Raw genomic sequence first — 19,128 nt, 5'->3', positions numbered from 1 at the left:
AAAGGGCAACCGAAGGTTGTGCTGATGCATTATTCAGTGTAATGGTTTGGTGTGCCTGAAAAGAAGGGTAGCTCACACAGGGCGCGACTTGTGTCTCTATCTGCAACGTGAAGGGATGCAGTTTGTATTTTAGCACTAAAGGGTGTTTGTTTGTCTTAATACATGTAGTTATACTAAAAATAAGTGCACAAATATCTGGCATTTATTCTTACATATTTCGATTCCCCCCTCCCCCTTTATATGTACAATGCCAAAGAACAAAAATCTTCACACAATTCTAAATTAACTCTACAGTGACCAGTAAATATGCAAGCCTGTTTTTCAGTGAATTATACACTTACAAAATGTAATAAACTTACGGAACTAACGATCAATCTTCACACATGGACAGAGACAACATTTTCAGATTCAAAGCCACCAGAGATCTTACCCTCGTTCTGTCTTCAATCTCATAAACATGAAGTTGCATGGGAATATTAAAGCTGTGTAATATGTTGCCACCAAATACCAGGGAGTCTGCTGGAGTGTACACTGCATGGATCCATCCTACAATCAGAAAGTAACCAGCTGTGAGACGGCCTGCAAACACAGATACAATGCCGCTTCAAGGCAGAGGTGGCCTGCGGCAGGACAAAGCTGGCTTTTTCCAGCAACTTGATCTGGGAAGATCCACACACCATCCTTCATTCCAGAGAGGATTTGATTAAAAATGCTTTTCCTTCCTTCCCAAGACGCCAGTGCTGCAGCCAGAAATACCTTTCTTCTGCATTATATGTAACACACAGAGGCTGCCTCTCAGCAGCTAACCGGCGGAGGAGAAAAAAAAACACAAAAAAAACAGGCGGACTCGGAGACCAGTGAGAATGAAAGGATTCAACCCCCCCCCTCGCCTCCACACGACCCAAGGGGGGGAAAAGGACTTGAGCCATTAAACACGGCCTGAGCCATGTGTGCTTCGAGGAAGCAATTCCAGGGCTGATTAGTACAAAAAAACACAGCAAGAAACATTTAAAACTCTTTCTGAGAGTGCATCCAATTGGAAAGTCACAAGGGCAGGAGAAAGGAGAAAAGCAGAGATATTACACGTAACATTCTGATTGAGATTGTAGTATGTATCTCTTAAAAATGCCAGCATTCTGCAACAACCTAGGGGTAGTGAACAGATGCCCATCCAGCCCCTGCTCAGCAATGTATGAAGAACCGGGAGTTAGCATAGTGCAAATTTATTATATATATATTTATTTATATTAACATGGAAACATATTAACATGTTGTATAGGACAAACCCTATAAACAGACTACATAATACAAAGTGTCACTGCACTTCCTTGTAGGGAGACCAAACTACCTTACTATACACTGACACACGCGAGTGGGAACACGGAGCTTTTCAACAGATGGAGCCCATGTAAGTGGCATGCACAAAATACTCAGCAGCCTAACACACATTGAAAGACAGTATACAGTCTGTTTCACTCAAATATTTCAAGCAAAGTAACCACTATTTTGTCTGCTCTGTCAGTTCTCAGGCAAGGATATGCTTAAAATAAGGCGACTTATCCCGTTCATAAACGATCAAGCTGCATGGTTTTTGTACTTTAACTTTCTGTGTAATTGCCAAGAACACAGAGCTCAAATGGTTACACGTGTATTACACCAGAAACTAACAGTATAATGGCCCCTTCTTTCATCTAGAATCCGAGCTAGCTGTATCATGCAGGCCAACGAGGCTGCTGCCTAGGGTACGGCGTTGGTAGATGATGTCATCATGAGGTTGTTTACAAGCAAGCTAGTGCATGCAGGAAGGGTGCAAGAATAGCTTGTCTAGGGGGCTAGAAATCCTAGGGCCAGGCCCATCTATAATGAATTGTTAAAGAACCTGCAGCTGTTCTATATGGAAAAACAGATGCCAAAGAAATCATTAAGAAACTTACTAAGCATCAATAACACTAACATATAGGTTATGGAGACAAGTCCAGAATAGATTTTACCCGACGGGATGAAGAATGTGTAACCTTGCTTCAGCTCAATCTTCTGGCATCCTTGTGCTTGGTCTCCTAAAAATATATCAGTTTGTTTCCCTGAGGTCAGCCATTCCTCATAAAGTTGCAAATTGTACACAGTGGGAGGAATCAACCAAAATACCTAAAGAAAAAAAATATATATTTGTTATACCATTATGGGGCTTATTCACTAAATAAGGAGGCTGCAGAAGAGTTCCAGTTTTAACTGGCCGGCTTTTTTGTGCATTATGAAGGGCCAACCACTCTTGCAAACAGGCACGAGCAAGTGCTGGCTATGCCTGGCCACACGCTACACCAGACCTGGGCAAAGCACGGCCCGCGGGCCACATCCGGCCCGCTGAATAGCTCGGACCGGCCCGCAAAGAGTGTCCTGGTGACTCACCAATGAGTCCGGTGTCCCCCCCCGCCCCGGTCACTTACCTTAAACTCCTGTGTTGGAAGCGTTTGTCTCGGGTGCCGGCGCTTTACGCTGGGCGCCGGCATATGACGTCAGACGCCGGCGATCAGCAGTGAAGCGCCGGCACCCGAGACAAATGCCTCACGCTTCCAACACAGGAGTTTAAGGTAAGTGACCGGGGCGGGGGGGGAGATCCTGAGAAGGGGGGGTTAGGGAGTTAGAGGGGAGATACTGAGAAGGGGGGGTTAGGGAGTTAGAGGGGAGATACTGAGAAGGGGGGTTAGGGAGGGAGGTCTTACTGTGTGTGTGTGTCTTACTGTGTTTGTGTGTGTGTGTCTTACTGTGTGTGTGTGTATCTTACTGTGTCTGTGTGTGTCTCACTGTGTCTGTGTGTGTCTTACTGTGTCTGTGTGTGTCTCACTGTGTCTGTGTGTGTCTTACTGTGTCTGTGTGTGTCTTACTGTGTCTATGTGTGTCTCACTGTGTCTGTGTGTGTCTTACTGTGTCTGTGTGTGTCTCACTGTGTCTGTGTGTATCTTACTGTGTCTGTGTGTGTCTCACTGTGTCTGTGTGTGTCTTACTGTGTCTGTGTGTGTCTCACTGTGTCTGTGTGTGTCTTACTGTGTCTGTGTGTGTCTTACTGTGTCTGTGTGTGTCTTACTGTGTCTGTGTGTGTCTTACTGTGTCTGTGTGTGTCTTACTGTGTTCATAGCTTATTCAGTTATTGTAATAAATATTTTAGCCCATTTTTTAGCTCAAAATATTTTTTCCTTTTTTTTCTCCTCTAAAATCTAGGTGCGTCTTATCAGCAGGTGCGTCTTATAGAGCGAAAAATACGGTATGCACTCCGAAGCCTTGTTCATTTTGTTCACTTCTGTGCTGTGCTAATAGTTATTCAGGCCTTACTTATTCAAGCACCTCTACCAATGACGTAGGCTTGAATAACTTTATTAAACAGCACATAAGTTAACAAAATGGACAAGGCTTCGGAGTTTGTAGAGGTCTGGCCCTCTAAAACCATTCCAATTTCTCATGTGGCCCCATGGGAAAATTAATTGCCCACCCCTGCGCTACACGCTACACAGAAAAACGCAATGTGCGGCCTGCATATCCACCATCAGACAGCCGCCAGACTTAAAGTACCTGCCGCCCAGCCATCCCCAATCCATTCCTGCTTGCAAGAAAAGCTTGGTCCACACAGTATAATTTGCTCTCCCATTATGCAGGACAAAGTCACCATTATGCTGGAGAACCTTTTCAGTATTGCCCTTCCGTGATACATAATGAATTCATGAGCTGAAAATATACAACTCTCCTGTAAACTCCCACTTTAGTGAATGAACCCCAAAGTATGATAGATGTGTTCTTCATGAGATATAAAAAAACATTCTAAACCCTTTTCTACTTTTGTAAAAACAAAAATGTACAAACAAAGAAACAACAAATTTGGAGAAAACTGTTCTTTTATTCAATGCCAGGCTCAGGTCATGATGATAACAACGCAGCTGGCTGTAAAGCAACAGTTTAATAAGATTAATTAAATCCGAAAGGGTTATAGTGTTGCTCTTTCCTATAAACACTGTGGAAAAATCATATTGAAATCATTTACATTTTTATGAGTTTATTCTAATTTAAGAATAAATTAGGTCCAATTTGTAATTAAAGTGGTTTCCGTGTAATAAATGTGCTAAAAAAAAATAAAAAATAAATAAATAAATTAATTAATAAAATAATAATAATAATAAAAAAATAACAGCACTGACCTGAAAGTCCAGGGTGCTTCCAGGTCAAATGCTGGGCTGGGCTGATCAGATCGCTCCTAGCCAATAGGAGTGATCGGATCATTATGGCAGCCCATGGATGACCCTGCTCTACAAAGAGAGAGGGGTCATCTAGGTTAATTATGAAAAAACACAAATTATTAATAAATAAAAAAATCATAATTATTACCTGATCACTTGTCGGTGACATTTTAAGTCGCTGATTATTGATCGGTCTCCCTGATTGATGTCAGCGGCCTAAACCTGTCACTTACAAGTAATCTGATAAAAAAAAAAAAAAATTTTAAAAAATGTAAATGCACATGTTCCAGTTTTGCCCTCATAGCTTCCTCAAAAAATGCATGAACCATGCATGTGAGGCCTTGTTGGAATCATGGGATGTTGGTGAACAAAATGTGGTGTTTTCTTCCACTGTTGCACTTATGCTGTGCAAGAAATTCAGTGCAACATTGAAATGTATGCGTTAAAAATGCAATAAAATAATTTCCCTGTGAAGTTTGGCAGACATCAGTGAAGAAATGGCTGGCTGAAAACTGTCAAAACTACCCTAGTTGAACACCTTGACTCGTCTACTGTTCATAAATATATACTTTTATGGGGTAATTTACAGTGGGGGCTTCCAAAATGTCCCAAATGGGATATGGGCCCAGGAAACCAATTTCTGAAAATTCCAAATTTGAAAACTAAAATGCGCATGTTCCAGTTTTGCCCTCATAGCTTCCTCAAAAAATGCATGAACCATGCATGTGAGGCCTTGTTGGAACCGGGGGATGTTGGTGAACACAATTTGGTGTTTCTTTCTGCAGTTGCACATATTCTATACAAAATATAATATAAAATCTAAAGCAACATTGCAACATATGCAAAAAAAACCAAAAAAATATAAAAATACCTCAAAATTTGGCAGCAATTGGCGATAAAATCCCTGTTTGAAAAGTGTCAAAATGACCCTAGTTGTACACCTTGACTTATCTACTGTTCATAAACATATAATTTTGGGGGGATAATCAGTATCTGTGACAACTATTGCAGTTATTAGACTACCATGCCAAATTTGAAAAGAATTACATTTCAAAAACGTAATGCATGCCTTGCAATATTTGCCCTATACTGGTAAAAATAGATAAAAATCCTGGCCATGTTGGGTGGTTTCCAAATCAGGACAACTTAATGAATATATTTGGGATAATTTTTTCCCATTGGTTCAATGTGTGCACAATTTGTATGTATACAAAACTGTAAAAAAATGCTTTTTTTTCATTTTTTCCCCACTTTTTCCAGTTTATTTCAAACAAAACAATGTACTACCCAGCTTAATATGGTTTCAAATGAAAGCCCTACTTGTGCTGAAAAAAACAATATATGATTTGTGTGGGTGCACCAATTGATAAGAGAGAAATTACAGTTGAAGAAAGACATGGCAAAAACACAAAAACGGCTCTGGTCCTTTAGCGACACGTTAGTATCAAAATCCCGGTCCTGAAGGGGTTAACTGGAGTCCATGTTTGTTTAGATGACAGGAAAAACACCGCTCAAACTGCAGCGGGAGATAAATGTTTGAATTTACTTTCATCAGGAGCTTGAAAGTAAGTACTGTCTGAACATATTGGGGTGCATAAATTGGTAGAATAAGTGAATGGAAAATAATAATCAAAGTTATATGGCCAAGATGAGTGTGAAGTTTTGGGAAGGTACGAGGTCCGAGAGACTGGAGTTATGCGGTCCTGTTGAAGGGGGCAGATTTTTAGCTGAAAGCCCGTTATATATTCTCATTTTTAGCAACAAGGAAATCATTTTGGTTATCTTCTGTTCTAAGACTTGGTTCTCCTCTTCTGCTAAATTTGGTTGGAGCTTAGTAAACTATTGACCTTGGGCATTAGGCATACAACTCTTAAAATAAAAATTAAAAAAAAAAAACACACCAATAATTTCAGCAAATTCACAGACACAAGCTGTGCCCAGATTTCTAAAGTTTTAGCTCAATACAGCCAACATTATAATCTTTATCCCTTATGTTCTACTGGCATAACCAAGGATCAATACATATGTGAACTATGCCTATCTTGCCCAACGTAACTACGTAATACAAGTGCCTTTACGCACCAAACCATGTGTTTGCAGGGGAGCTGTAGAGTGTTAAAGCATTTACATTTGAAATCATTTATTACCAAGGCTAGAGTTAAATTCCCCCAATTAGGTCCCAGCCTACTACTGTAGTAGTTTGCTATACATTTTAACAAAATTTCACCAAGTTTGTCTTACCTTTCCGCCACGAAATATGTGATACCAAACTGAGGTCCCTCCAAAATCAACATGGAAGTCTGTGAAGCATCCCTTAACACTCATCAAACAGTATCTACGGAAGGCAAAGATATCATTTTAATGAAAAGTTCTTAGTAGCTACAATAGTAAGCTTGTAAATGCAGATATTGGTACACATCTTCTGAAGGACTGAATGTAGAAACGTGATACAGTGTTCTGGAGGAAAAAAATGGTTCCGAAAGAAAAAGAAAAAAAAAAAACTAGACTTTTCTCTATAATGCAAAAAGTATTGTATACATTTGTGGCAGACAAAACTAAAATATCTACAGTAAGAACAAGAATATGAAAAGTATACTTTAGAGTACAGGTATATACATTTGCAATCCTTTCCCCTACCTTACAGTATGGGTTTGTCTGTTAATATCAGGGGATTGGGTAAATAATAATTTTGTCCACATGATATACTTAACGCCAGCCAGCTCCAGCACTGGTTCGGCAAAGGGTCCAGGAGGGGGGATAGACAGTGTGCATGTTTCAAGCAGTCTATCAGTAGCAAAGAGTGTCACTCCGCAGAGGAGGGTGTCACTCCGCAGAGGAGGGTGGCATCTGCAGCAACAGGGCTGCAGCTTCTGTGCCAGGTGTTCCCCCCCCCCCCCCCCCATAATTTTGGAAGAAGCGCTCAGAGTACTTTAATACGTGTTCTTGTTTAATAGAAATGCAAGGGATATTACACAACCTTCATGAGTGCATAAGAATATATATATAATAAATTAAAAAAAATGGTATCATCATAGCATAAGATTCTCCGAGGCATTGTGTCTGGGGGAGAGATCTAAGCTTTGTCTAACAAAATGCAATAAAGGAAACAGCAGCACCTACTGAGGTTGATATAATAGGTAGCAAATTTGCTACAGAAGCCAAACAGGCCACCAAGTTAAGCATGCTATATAGTTGACTACGTAGCATAACATGTTTGCAACAACAGACTGTCTCTACTGGAACCAAATAGAAAGAACAAGTGAAAGAACTGCCGTCAGTGTCCTAAAACGTTCCCCTGGCTTCCATCTCCATGGGGCAGATGGGTTCATTATTGAGCTGGTTACAAAAGGTAAATACCATGAAAATAGTAGCTAACTTTAGATACCATGGGCAGCGTAAATAACGGGCAGAGTATCTCAGTTACCTCAGCTCTTGAAATATAGGAAAGACAGTGACACAAACTTGGTTTGCTACTCTGTTACAGCGGAAGACGTGACGGTCGTGTGGTGGCACTGCTAGTTGGCAATGGCACACCCTGGATAGCACGAGACACCCATCCGTCACACAGTTATCACCCTGGAAAGTTATCCAAACCCAGAGAGCTTCCAGGTATGCGGATTACTTGTATATCAATAGGCTTTGTAGCTATCCACAGATACAGAAATTATTCTAATAATAATATATACAATATATATATATTGCCTGGTATGGGTAGTAACTGCAGTACGGGTTCCTGTCAAACTGTTCACTTATCTTACTAGACAACTATTCCAACAAAATGTTCTTCTCTTCTGTTAAAATAAGCACTGGATACCGGTTTGTGATTCTTTTTATTCTTAAAACTATGCAGGCAGCAGTCATATACACAAAACATCTGTAGCTAAATGCTATGGTGTCAATGTTGATCAGCCAATAGCCAGAAATATAAAAATAACGTATTTCCGCACAAATACCCAGTTCTCCTTTCTGTTCCTCATGTAAATTGATGATTTTTGCACCAAAAAACCTTTACCTTATACTTTTACTCCTGTATCACATCTTTATTATTACCTTGACTGGTAATCATAGCAACACACACAAAATAGATCTTTTGTAAAAATACACTTTTCCCAACTGTAGAATGCCAGAGTACCATCTGTAATTATGTAAAGAATATTTTGATACGCTGCTTCAAGTTTGATACAATATCTGTAACTACTGGCTTCACATTATATTTCAAGGCAGGCTCAGAAAGACGGCAATTAATTTGGGCTGGAGGAAGCTGCAAGGACAGCAAAAAAACAGCATGCATTAAATAAAAATGTTAAGTCCTTGGTAAGCAGTAACCAACTAGTAACCAAAAAGACTGATTCTCCATTACAGTGTCCATTACCTCACTGCAGCTGATGGCACGGCCGGTTCAGGAAGAATTCACTTAGCAGTAGCATTCTCCCCACCTCCCTAAACACTAAGCTGGAGGATGTCACCAGTTTGCAGACAGTATGCGATGGTCTCTGGAAACGATAGGCTAACTCGGAAGAGAGACACCTCCGGTACATCCGTGCTGGCTGCCTAGCAACCACATCCAGGGCTGGGGTAGAAGGAATGATACGCAATGCTGTCAGAAAGGCAATCTGAGTGCTTCGCAAATCTCCATAGCAGTACCCACCCTTCCGAGATTCTATATCCCCCCTGAGATGCACACATGCGGCAGTATACGGGGCCAACTTGTAACCCTCCACACAAGACACAACCTGCGAGACAGCAAGGTTTGCTCACCAAACAAAAAAAAAAGGGGCAAACATAAAATTGCTGGCAGAAAAGAACCATTCGGCTCAACTAGTCTCTTCCTCCACCACTTCCCATGAGAGGCTGATCCATTTATATACCACATAAAATAAACTATGAAGTAAAACTTCCTGCATATAATGCATATCTTTGGCTAATATCTAATATCCTTTATGTTGTTAATAGAGTTGATTAAACATCCTTGAGACATTTGGACAAACCTCAGGTCAGGGATATTGCCCACTTATATTGTTCATGTAAACATCAAATTTGAATTATTTTACCTTATTTTCCTGTAACCACAGAACTAAAACTAGCAACTGCAAAGAGTGTATTACCGGTATATATAATATGCCTGCTGAATATTGTTAGTGCTCTTGTCTGAAAAACATAATACTCAAAATGACTTTTTAATATTCAGACTTGAAGTTTCTATTGCCCAAATAATTCTGAATAATAAATTAGTTGAGTACATGTTGCATATTTAGTGATATTATGAGGATTTTCTTAAATAATTGTATTAGGGCAGGAGAAAATTAAGTATTTGGTTACATTTAATACCATTTATCAGATGTAAACCCATACATAGCTTTGTCAGGTTGTTTGGGGTAGAGGACTGCATTCCCGCAGGATCCATCAAAAAAACATGCGGGTGCGGGCGGTATTCCATGTGTTGTGGGCGGTATTCCTTCACATTGTTCGCATAACATAGTCTCTTGTTCCGCCCAGGGGAAGCAGGAACCCAGTGGAGTCACGTCAATGTACGTCACATCACATGACTCTGCTCCGTTCCTGGTTCCCCTATGCGGGGAAAGAGAAGTCGTTCTGTGCAAGTTTTGGAAAACAATGGTGGCCACACAAAATATTGACACTTTGGGCCCAATTTGGACATTTCCACTTAGGTACTCAATTTTGTTGCCAAGATGGCTGTGTTGAGTTATTTTAATGGGAAACCCAAATTTACAGTTATACAGGTTGTACAAACACTACGTTACATTGTAGCAGAGTGTAATTTCTTCAGTGTTGTCACATGAAAATATATAATAAAATATTTACAAAAATGTGAGGGGTGTACTAAGGATTCAGTCATCCCATGTCACCTGTTCACATCTTGCATGACAAGACAACACATTTCCCTGCATGGGGTTTAAGGAGCAAATGCATTCTGGAAAATGCTCCATGCATTTCCAAAGGAACACCAGGTAAATTTAAAGTAGGGCTGAAACAACTAATCGATAATAATCGATAATGAAAATCGTTGACAACGATTTTCATTATCGATTAGTCGAATCGATTTTTATCGATTATAAAAAAAGAGGTTTTTTGCAGAGCAAATGCTCTGAAAAACTCCTCTCCTTATATAATCCGACCTCAAACAGAGATCAGATTATAACACTAGAATCCAGATCCCCCGCAACGCTGCAGGGGACCTGGATTCCCCTCACTGTCAGCCGGTGGGTGTCCGTGAGATGTGCTCCACTTCCGCTCCTACGATGCAGTGGCAGCATCACATGATGCTGAAGCCCCAGTGTAAGTGAAGGTGAGTAACGGAGGTAACGGAGGCTGTCTGTGCACATCATGCAGACCCCCACCGGCTGACAGAGAATCGAGGTCTCCTGCAGAGGATCATCCTCTCTGTCAGCCGGTGGGGGTCTGCGTGATGCGCACAGACAGCCTTCGTTACTGCCCTTCACTTACGCTGAGGCTTCTATGAAGCTGCAGTGAAAGTGCCTGTCAGCAACGGAGGTTCACAAAACACCAGGGAGTCGGGAGAAAGGCAGAGTAGTGTATGGGAGGGGGGAAGAGTCAGAGGGGTGTATGGGAGCCACCCCCCCATACACCACTCTGGCTCCTCCCCCTCCCATACACCACTCTGCCTCTCTACCCGGCTCCCTGGTGTCTTGTGAACCTCCGTTGCTGACAGGAGTCAGAGTGGTGTATGGGAGGGGGAGGAGTCAGAGTGGTGTATGGGAGGAGGCAGAGTAGTGTATGGGAGGAGGCAGAGTGGTGTATGGGGGGTATAATGAATTTCAGGGTATCAGAGTGGTGTATGGGGGTGTAATGAATTTCAGGGAGGCAGAATGGCATATCTGGGGGAGTTAGAGTGGCATATCTGGGGGAGGCAGAGTGGTGAATCAGGGAGTATAATGAATTTCAGGGTGGTGCAGGGCATTTATGGGGGGCGGAGCGGCATATCAGGGTGCACAGTGGCATATAGGGAGGTATAAGGCATAAATGGGGGCATATTGGAAGTTATAAGGCATATCAGGGGGCACAGTGGCATATAGGAGGTATAAGGCATATCAGGGGGGCATAAGACATATATGGGGGTAAAAGGTATATTAGGGGGTTCAGTTGCATATCACTGGCATATAAGGAGTATAAGGCATATCGGGGGCACAGTGGAATCTCCAGCATATAAGAGGTATAAGGCATATATGGGGCAGAGTGGCAAGCTGGGGGTCAGATGTGCATAATTGGGGGCAGTTTGGAAAATATAAACAAGGCTTTTTTCTCATAGTTTTTATTAAATATGAAAAAGTTAACATATGAATTAATATTTACTAATAACTTTGTATTAAAACCTAGTTTGAGAAACACTGTGTTTGGGTTCTTGTAGCTTTTATTATTATGTCAGTAAAATAAGAAGGTGAATAGAGAAATGCCATTGTGATAAAGAGATGAAAGAGTAAAATGTCAGTTTTTTTTATTACATTATTTTAAATAAAAAAAAATTGCATTTTTTTAAATCTGATTAATCGAAAAAATAATCGGCCAACTAATCGATTATTAAAATAATCGTTAGTTGCAGCCCTAATTTAAAGGAATCACTTATGATAGCTAAAATGTCCTTTTAAAAACCGGTAGGGCTTTATGGGACACTAGATTATACCTTTAATGGTGCCTGATAGGCGGCAGCCACCAATAAAGTGAATGGTTACTACTTCCAAGTGAAACACATGTCTCGTTGGACCACATGGTTTGCTTTGCAAACCCCTGGAAAGAAGAAAAATGGGCATCAATGCCCCTTTAAAAAACTCAATGTCAATTGAAAATAATCTAAATGGAATTGCACAAACATGATCTGATATTCATAAAGGTAAACCGCTAGTCCCAAATAATATACAATATTCTCTCCCTCAACAAGCACATGTACTATTTCTACTATAATTTCATATGACCGGACAACTTTTTCCTGCCAGTGCTTTCTATATATCCACAGATGTAACCATGGCTGGTTTCTCACAGAGTTAATTATAACAGGGAGGAAGGAAATGTGTATAGCACACAAAACAAACAAACTTACTTTTTTACTTTAGGGTATTTCATTTCAGATATTATGTTTGTTGAATCTTTTTGCTTCTGCTTTAAATGTTGAGGCCACATGTTATCCACCCAATCTACTGCATCCACCTGAAAGCATTAAATGAATTGTAAGAACATTGTCAATCAATTTGCATTATTGAATACAGATTCGCGCACGTTACCTTTGTTTTATTTTTTTCACATGTCTCTATGCTTATTCAGGTCCAGTGGGACTTTTGGAACATTGCTAGATAAGTATTTTTACACAAGCTTTTTGCTTTATTAAATAGTATGCTGCACATATGGAATATATTAAAAATAAAAGTTTCCTACGGTTATTTATCACCATAAAGAATTGCCAAGCACAGTTTAAAGTTTCAGCTCATTCTGTTTCATTGCTTTTTTTTAATTAAATCCAGGCTACAAGGAAATTCAGAAAGAAATGCTATGTAGTTCCTAGGCCCTCTCTCTTTGGTTTCATAAGCACCCTACCCCATCTAGCAGTCATCCATGCTGCCTGCACAGGCAGGGTGCAACCGTGTTTTTTGTAGACCCAGGTGCCAGAGCAAATGCACAGGTAGTGCAGGTAATCTCCTTGTACATGTGCAAAAACAGTAACCTTCTAATACCATTTAAATAGGTACATTTACTAGATGACGTCAAGACGTTGTTAGGAGTTATTAGGGGGCCTTCAACTCAGAAAAGCACAGTAAAGCCTAAATAAATACAGTCACAATAGGCAGCTTTGAGGCTGGTTTAAAGAAGGCCGACAGTACAAGAGTCTTTATTGTAAAGTTTAAATGAGAGCCCAAAACAAATGTACGGTAATCTGTCATACCACAGTAGGTCTCTTGACCACTTTCTCTAGCTTCGTGTGGCTGAACTCCAGGCTGATCACGTTGTAAAGTTTTTCCCTTTCGTTCTCTGGAGTTTCGTAGTATCTGACAAACTGAGACATACTCATGTCAATGCCCTTCTGTGTGTTCACATCCATCACATCAATGATACGACGGCTTCCTGCAAGATGGCAGGCATTTAGTGTCAAAATGTCACAATACAAAAGTACAGTAACGTTCATCATTGTGGCCAAAATATGGCAGTTCTCACCCTTAATATGTTGAATGTGCCAATCTATATACGACATGCTACAGGCTTAGACATACACCATCTTCACCAGGTTGGTAAGTGGATCAGTTTAGGCACAGTAGAAACATGTTTGAAAAGGGGACTTAAAGCTACTGATCATTGAGATCATGCTAGTATCAGCAGACAATTCAGAATGCTGCAAACAAGCAAGATCTGAACTCGGGTTCCGTTATGCTTCTAAAAAGATTGTACAACTTCATAGGAAGAGATTTACCCATATTTTTGATATTAATATTGTTGAAAGTATAATTTTCCTCTCTCTATGAGTCAGGTCTAACGCTATGACAGAACTGCTACAAGTAAAAATGTATACAGTAGATGTCTGCGTAATCTAAAATGTAGTATTTGTTTCATTCCACTGGCCTTCGTTTACATAGAAAGTTAGCACATTTGTGACTTTTGCCAACAAGAATCCTTAATCGATCACCAAAAGATTACTGTAAGAAAAAGCTAAAATTCTTACCAAAGACAAGCATCTACGCGATCTGCTAGCACAAATGTGAGATTAGCCCTTCTATCTAGGCAGGCACTAAAAAACATCCCCCAAATGCTTCATCGTAATAAAGAAGACTGACTACCAAACAGAGGCAAAAAAAAGTTACATTGGATGTGAAAACTACAGCTGGGTGAAAAAGTATTTGCTCTCATCATTGTTGCATTAATTTTGTTTTCCACGTTGAGATTAGTACAATCATTTTGTGAGTTGTAGTAATATACAGATTAAGTGACAGCAAAGCTCGGTGCTGGTTTTCAAATCCACATTATATTACATTCAAAGACATCCTTGACCTCCTCAAGGAAAAAATACTATGTACTGGATATACGTCTGGAAAGCATTACACAGTTCTTTCTGGGGCTCCACAAAAGCACTATCGCAGGCATATTGACCAATGATATTTGGTGATCTTTCCACAAGTGGAATCCTGCCAAATTCCATCAAAGAGCAAAGTGTAAAACAAGCCAGGAAGTCACAAAGGACACCTAAAGCAACATTCAGAGATCTGCAGGCCTCTCTCGCCTAAGGTCAGGGTACGTTACGATCAGAAAGATACCAGACAAACACTGGATTCATAGCAAACAATCAAGGTTGGAACCACTGTAGGAAGAAAAGGACTGTGTGTCTAGTGTTTGCCAAAGAGCACATGGATGCTCCTGAATAGCTTTTGAACAAACATGGATGGATGAATTGAACATTTTGGGGAGATATGGGCATAGAATATATATACATACACACTATACATTGCATTCTAAATACATAGACATTAATGTGTAGTTGGTCCCCTGCCCCCCTTTGCAACTATAACAGCTTCCACTCTTCTGGGAAGGATTTCCACAAGATTTTGGAGAGTTTCTGTGGGAATTTCTGCCCATTTGTGAGGTCAGGCACTGATGTTGGACGAGAAGTCCTGGCTCGCAATCTCCGTTCCAGTTCATCAAAAAGGTGTTCGATGGGGTGGAGGTCAGGGCTCTGTTTAGGAAAGTGAAGTTCTTTCACACAAACTCATCCAACCATGTCTTTATGGACCTTGCTGTGCACTGGGGCAATGTCATGCTGGAATAGAAAAGGGCCTTCCCAAACTGTTCCCACAGAGTTGGAAGCATACAATTGCCTTAAATGTCTTTGTATGCTGTAGCATTAACATTACCCTTTACTGGAACTAGGGACCTAGCCCAAACCCTGAAAACAGCCGCAGATCATTATCCTTCCTTCACCAAAGTTTGCAGTAAGCCCTATGACTTTCTTTAGGTAGGATTCTCTGCCAACAGCCAAACCCAGATCAATCAGACTCCACAGAACAAATTTCCACTGCTCCAGAGTCCAGTGCCCCTGTGCTTTACACTGGAGGACTGCATTGGGAGGCGGGTCCCACGGGTCCCGCCAAAAAACTTGCGGGCGGTCAGGCACTGTACCTGCGGGTCCCGGTAATCCTGCGCAGTCCCGCAAGGATGCCTTCTCGCTGCTCCATTACAGTGTCTCCTATCTTGCTCCGCCCATGAACAAGGCGGAGTCACGTGATGTGATGTCACTTCCTATGACTCCGCCTTGATCCTGGGCGGAGCAAGAGAAGAGACGCCGTGAGGGAACAACTCGAGGGCAGTCTTGAGGGATTGCGCGGGAAGTCAGGTAAGGAGGCGGGCGTGATTAGCCACAAATGTGGCGGGAGCAGGTGGGACCGGCCACATATGTGGCGGGAGCGGAACACCCACATTGCGGGAGCGGGATTCAAAACAGCGGGAGCGGGATTCAAAAAGCAGTCCTGTGCAGGGCTCTACTTTACACCACTCCAGATAATGCTTGGTGTCGCACACAGTGATCATTGGCTCATGTGCAGCTGCTCAGCCATGGAAACCCATTTCATGAAGCGCCTGACACAGCGCTTGTGCCGATGTTGCTTCCAAAAGTAGTTGGAAAGTCTGTGTAGAGTGATGCGACGGAGGACAGATCATTTTTACGCTCTTCAGCACTCTGCAGCCCTGCTCCGCGAGTGTGCGTGGTCTACCACTTTGTGGCTAAACTGTTGCTGCTATCAGACTTCACAATACCACTTACAGTGGACTGTGGAAGATCTAACAGGGCAGATATTTCACAAACTGAATTGTGGCAAAGGTGGCATCGTATGACACTGCCATGTTTATTTATGGAGATGACTGCCTATGTGCTTGATTTTATACACCTGTTGGCAATGTGCGTCTGACACAGTTTAAATCAATCCCCCAATACTTTTGTTATATATATATATATATATATATATATATATATATAAACACACACACACACAAATATACATATATACACATACATACCGATCAGCCATAATATTATGACCACTGACAGGTGAAGTGAGTAACACTGATAATCCCCAGTGGGTGTGATATGTTAGGCAGCTCATGAACATTTCATCCTCAAAGTTGATGTTTTAGAAGCAGGAAAAATGGGCAAGCGTAAGGATTTGACAAGGGCCAAATTGTGATGACTAGACGACTGGGTCAGAGCATCTCCAAAACTGCAGCTCTTGTAGGGTGTTTTCTCTGTGGCCAGTACCTATGAAAAGTGGTCCACGAAAGGAAAAATCGGTGAAGTGGCATCAGGGTCATGGATGGTCAAGGCTAATTGATGCACGTGGGGGGTGAAGGCTGGCCAGTGTGGCCAAATCCAACAGACGAGCTACTGAAGCTCAAATTGCTGAAAACGTTAATGCAGAGAGAACTTGGCTACAGAACATTTCATCATGCTGAGCTAAACAGCCCAATTTGTAGTGCCAGCATACTTGTGTTGGGTTTTCCAAAGCTCCAAAACTTTACAGATCTGGTCTGGAAATACACTTGCTAAGCGGGCCTAAAATGTTAATTAAGATCTACTAGAATGAGAGCTCAATCCAGGGGCAGGTTCCCTGCAAGCTTCTTTAATGGTATCTAAAATCAATCTGCCAACAGAGCTACTGGAGTCCTTGTGTTCTTTCCAATGCCCGACAAAGTAGACCGGTGAATTCCTCTGCTCTGTCAGGATAGATACAAAGGTTTGATATTTAAAGTTCCCCAGGATTTATGTAAAGGAGGAGAAGAACATTGTCTTATCAATGTAAAATATACATTTTGTTACATAAATAAGTAGGTTGAAGAAACAAAAAAAACATATAGTCCATTACGTTCAACCATATTAGTTGATCCAGAAGAAGGCAAAAAACCCACTGAGAAAGTAGCATCATCTCAAAGGGGGGGAATCTTTCTTGACCCCAAGGCAGTCACACTGGCACTGGATTAACATTATCTTATCTACTTTCAGATCCTGTGTGCATTTCATACCTAGAAAAACATCCAAATGTTTTTTTGACTATATCAACTGAATTGGCCAAAATGAGTTCAGATGGCAGTCTAGCCAACAATTTAACTATACTAACAGTAAAGAAACCTAAAGGACTAAAGCTCCTTTCTTCCAATCTTAAGGGATACCCATGTGTTGTCTGGAAAGTCGGATTTATAAAGTCCAAAAAAGATCTTTGTATTGACCTTGAACATGCTTGTAAAGGTTTATCATATCCCCACGAGGACAGAGAAAACAATCCCAATGTGAACAGCCCTTCTTCATATTTTCCATTACTTTAATCATTTTTGTAGCCTCTCTCTGAACCCTTTCTATTTCCAGTATGTCCTTTTTTGTACCGGTGCCCAAAACGGCACTGCACTACCTGCAGTAAACACAATCAACGGTTTGTCCCAATAATATATCTTTTGCCTAGATAGGAAAAGCTAATCTCACCTTTGATATGATGTCATATCATAGCCGATGATGAGGGTATAGAAGGTCTTGGGGATTGCTACCCTGGATCTACAGCAACAACCCCAATAAATAATTCACTGCTCCCAATGCATGTTCCATTGTGAATTAACATTGGGTTGTTTCTTTTTTGGAGCTTTTAATTTAACCCTGTTACCCACTAGCCACTTTAAAAAACAAAACTACCCAGATCATTCAGAAGTTAGTCGGTTTACATCCCTCAAGATGCTGAATACAAAGGGGGTATTTATAAAGCAATATTCTGGTGCAAATTTTTTAAAAAGTGGTGATGTGATAATGATCAATGGAATGTAGACTGTTTGGACTATTCTTTTGGTTGCTATAGTGATAAGACCGCTTTGAAAACTTAGGGGTTATTTATACAGAGCAGTCCTGGTGTATTGTGTTCAGATGAACCTGTCCGTTATACAAGCTGCTAATGTGAGAGATTAGCAATGGCACCCCCTAGTGGAATAAAAGGGGATGGCCTCCTCATGTTTATGTCTGGAATAATTGGTAGAATTATAATACATTGCTTCTCCTTTTGTGAGGGGCCATAATACGGAGCCAATAATAGAGGCCCTCTGTCAATTGCAAGACTATCATTCCCATATCCAGAGATTTTTTTTGTTATATTTTTTTTTTTTTTTTTTTTTTAGAAACCTGTTGTTTCTTTAAGTCAAATTTTTATGTTTTATACTAAATGTTATGTCTACCCTTTGTACAGCGCTATGGAATCTGATGGCGCTATATAAAACAATACATAATAGTAATAATGCTGATGATGGCAATCCATCTGATAGGATTCAAAATCCAGGATGTAAAAAAGGTCAATTCTAATTTAAGACATTGAGTTAAAGCTTTGAAGCACATAATGGCAGATAAGCTACATTTTAGTCATAACGAATTTAGTACTTTTTTTTTTAATTCCCATAACCTGCATGTATTTTATTTATACGTGAATATTCAAGTACATATTATTTTGTGTGCGTATTAATTACATTATCATAAAACACTTACCTACTAGCAACTTGACATCCCTAACAGTGAAATCTTGCTCTGGCATTCTAAAAGAAGAACCCAAACATTAACCTTTATGTTGTGATTGAAGCACGTGTTAGAAGGACTGCATGACGGCAAATTAATCAGACTTAAGTAAAAGAACTGTCCATATGACAAGAGAGTTAATTCATGGAGATGTGTTCTCTATGCCCTGAGTTTGCAAGAAAGTTCATTATTTCACAATAAATGATTAATCATGGTGAACTTATCCTTCAATAACAACTATGCTGGCCCTGTATAATGTATGTATAATGTATGACATTCAAGAAACACAAAATAAGATGTACAGGGCGTGCTGAGCACTTCTTGCAAGAGACATGGTGAGGTAGGGGAAGTTTAAATATTCTC

The 19,128-nt window shown here is 40.6% G+C and overlaps 1 protein-coding gene across 6 annotated transcripts in view; it reads right to left on the bottom strand.

The window, feature by feature from the left end:
• Positions 1-19,128, bottom strand: part of KDM2B (lysine demethylase 2B) — a 44,738-nt gene that overhangs the window by 19,769 nt on the left and 5,841 nt on the right. For 4 of the 6 annotated variants that reach the window (XM_053472649.1, XM_053472641.1, XM_053472624.1 and 1 more), the window contains exons 4-9: positions 18,739-18,785; positions 13,135-13,313; positions 12,298-12,404; positions 6,465-6,558; positions 1,992-2,145; positions 431-546 (exon numbers count right to left, since the gene is read on the bottom strand). In XM_053472649.1, the coding sequence (XP_053328624.1) occupies positions 431-546; positions 1,992-2,145; positions 6,465-6,558; positions 12,298-12,404; positions 13,135-13,313; positions 18,739-18,785 (697 nt within the window). Of the gene's footprint in view, positions 1-430; positions 547-1,991; positions 2,146-6,464; positions 6,559-8,595; positions 8,640-12,297; positions 12,405-13,134; positions 13,314-18,738; positions 18,786-19,128 lie in introns of those variants that run through there. The other 2 variants (XM_053472657.1, XM_053472665.1) reach the window with 2 other exon arrangements.

Source organism: Spea bombifrons, chromosome 1 (genome assembly GCF_027358695.1).
Source record: "Spea bombifrons isolate aSpeBom1 chromosome 1, aSpeBom1.2.pri, whole genome shotgun sequence".
NCBI lineage: Eukaryota > Metazoa > Chordata > Amphibia > Anura > Pelobatidae > Spea > Spea bombifrons.
This window is presented reverse-complemented; position numbering and strand designations above follow the sequence as displayed.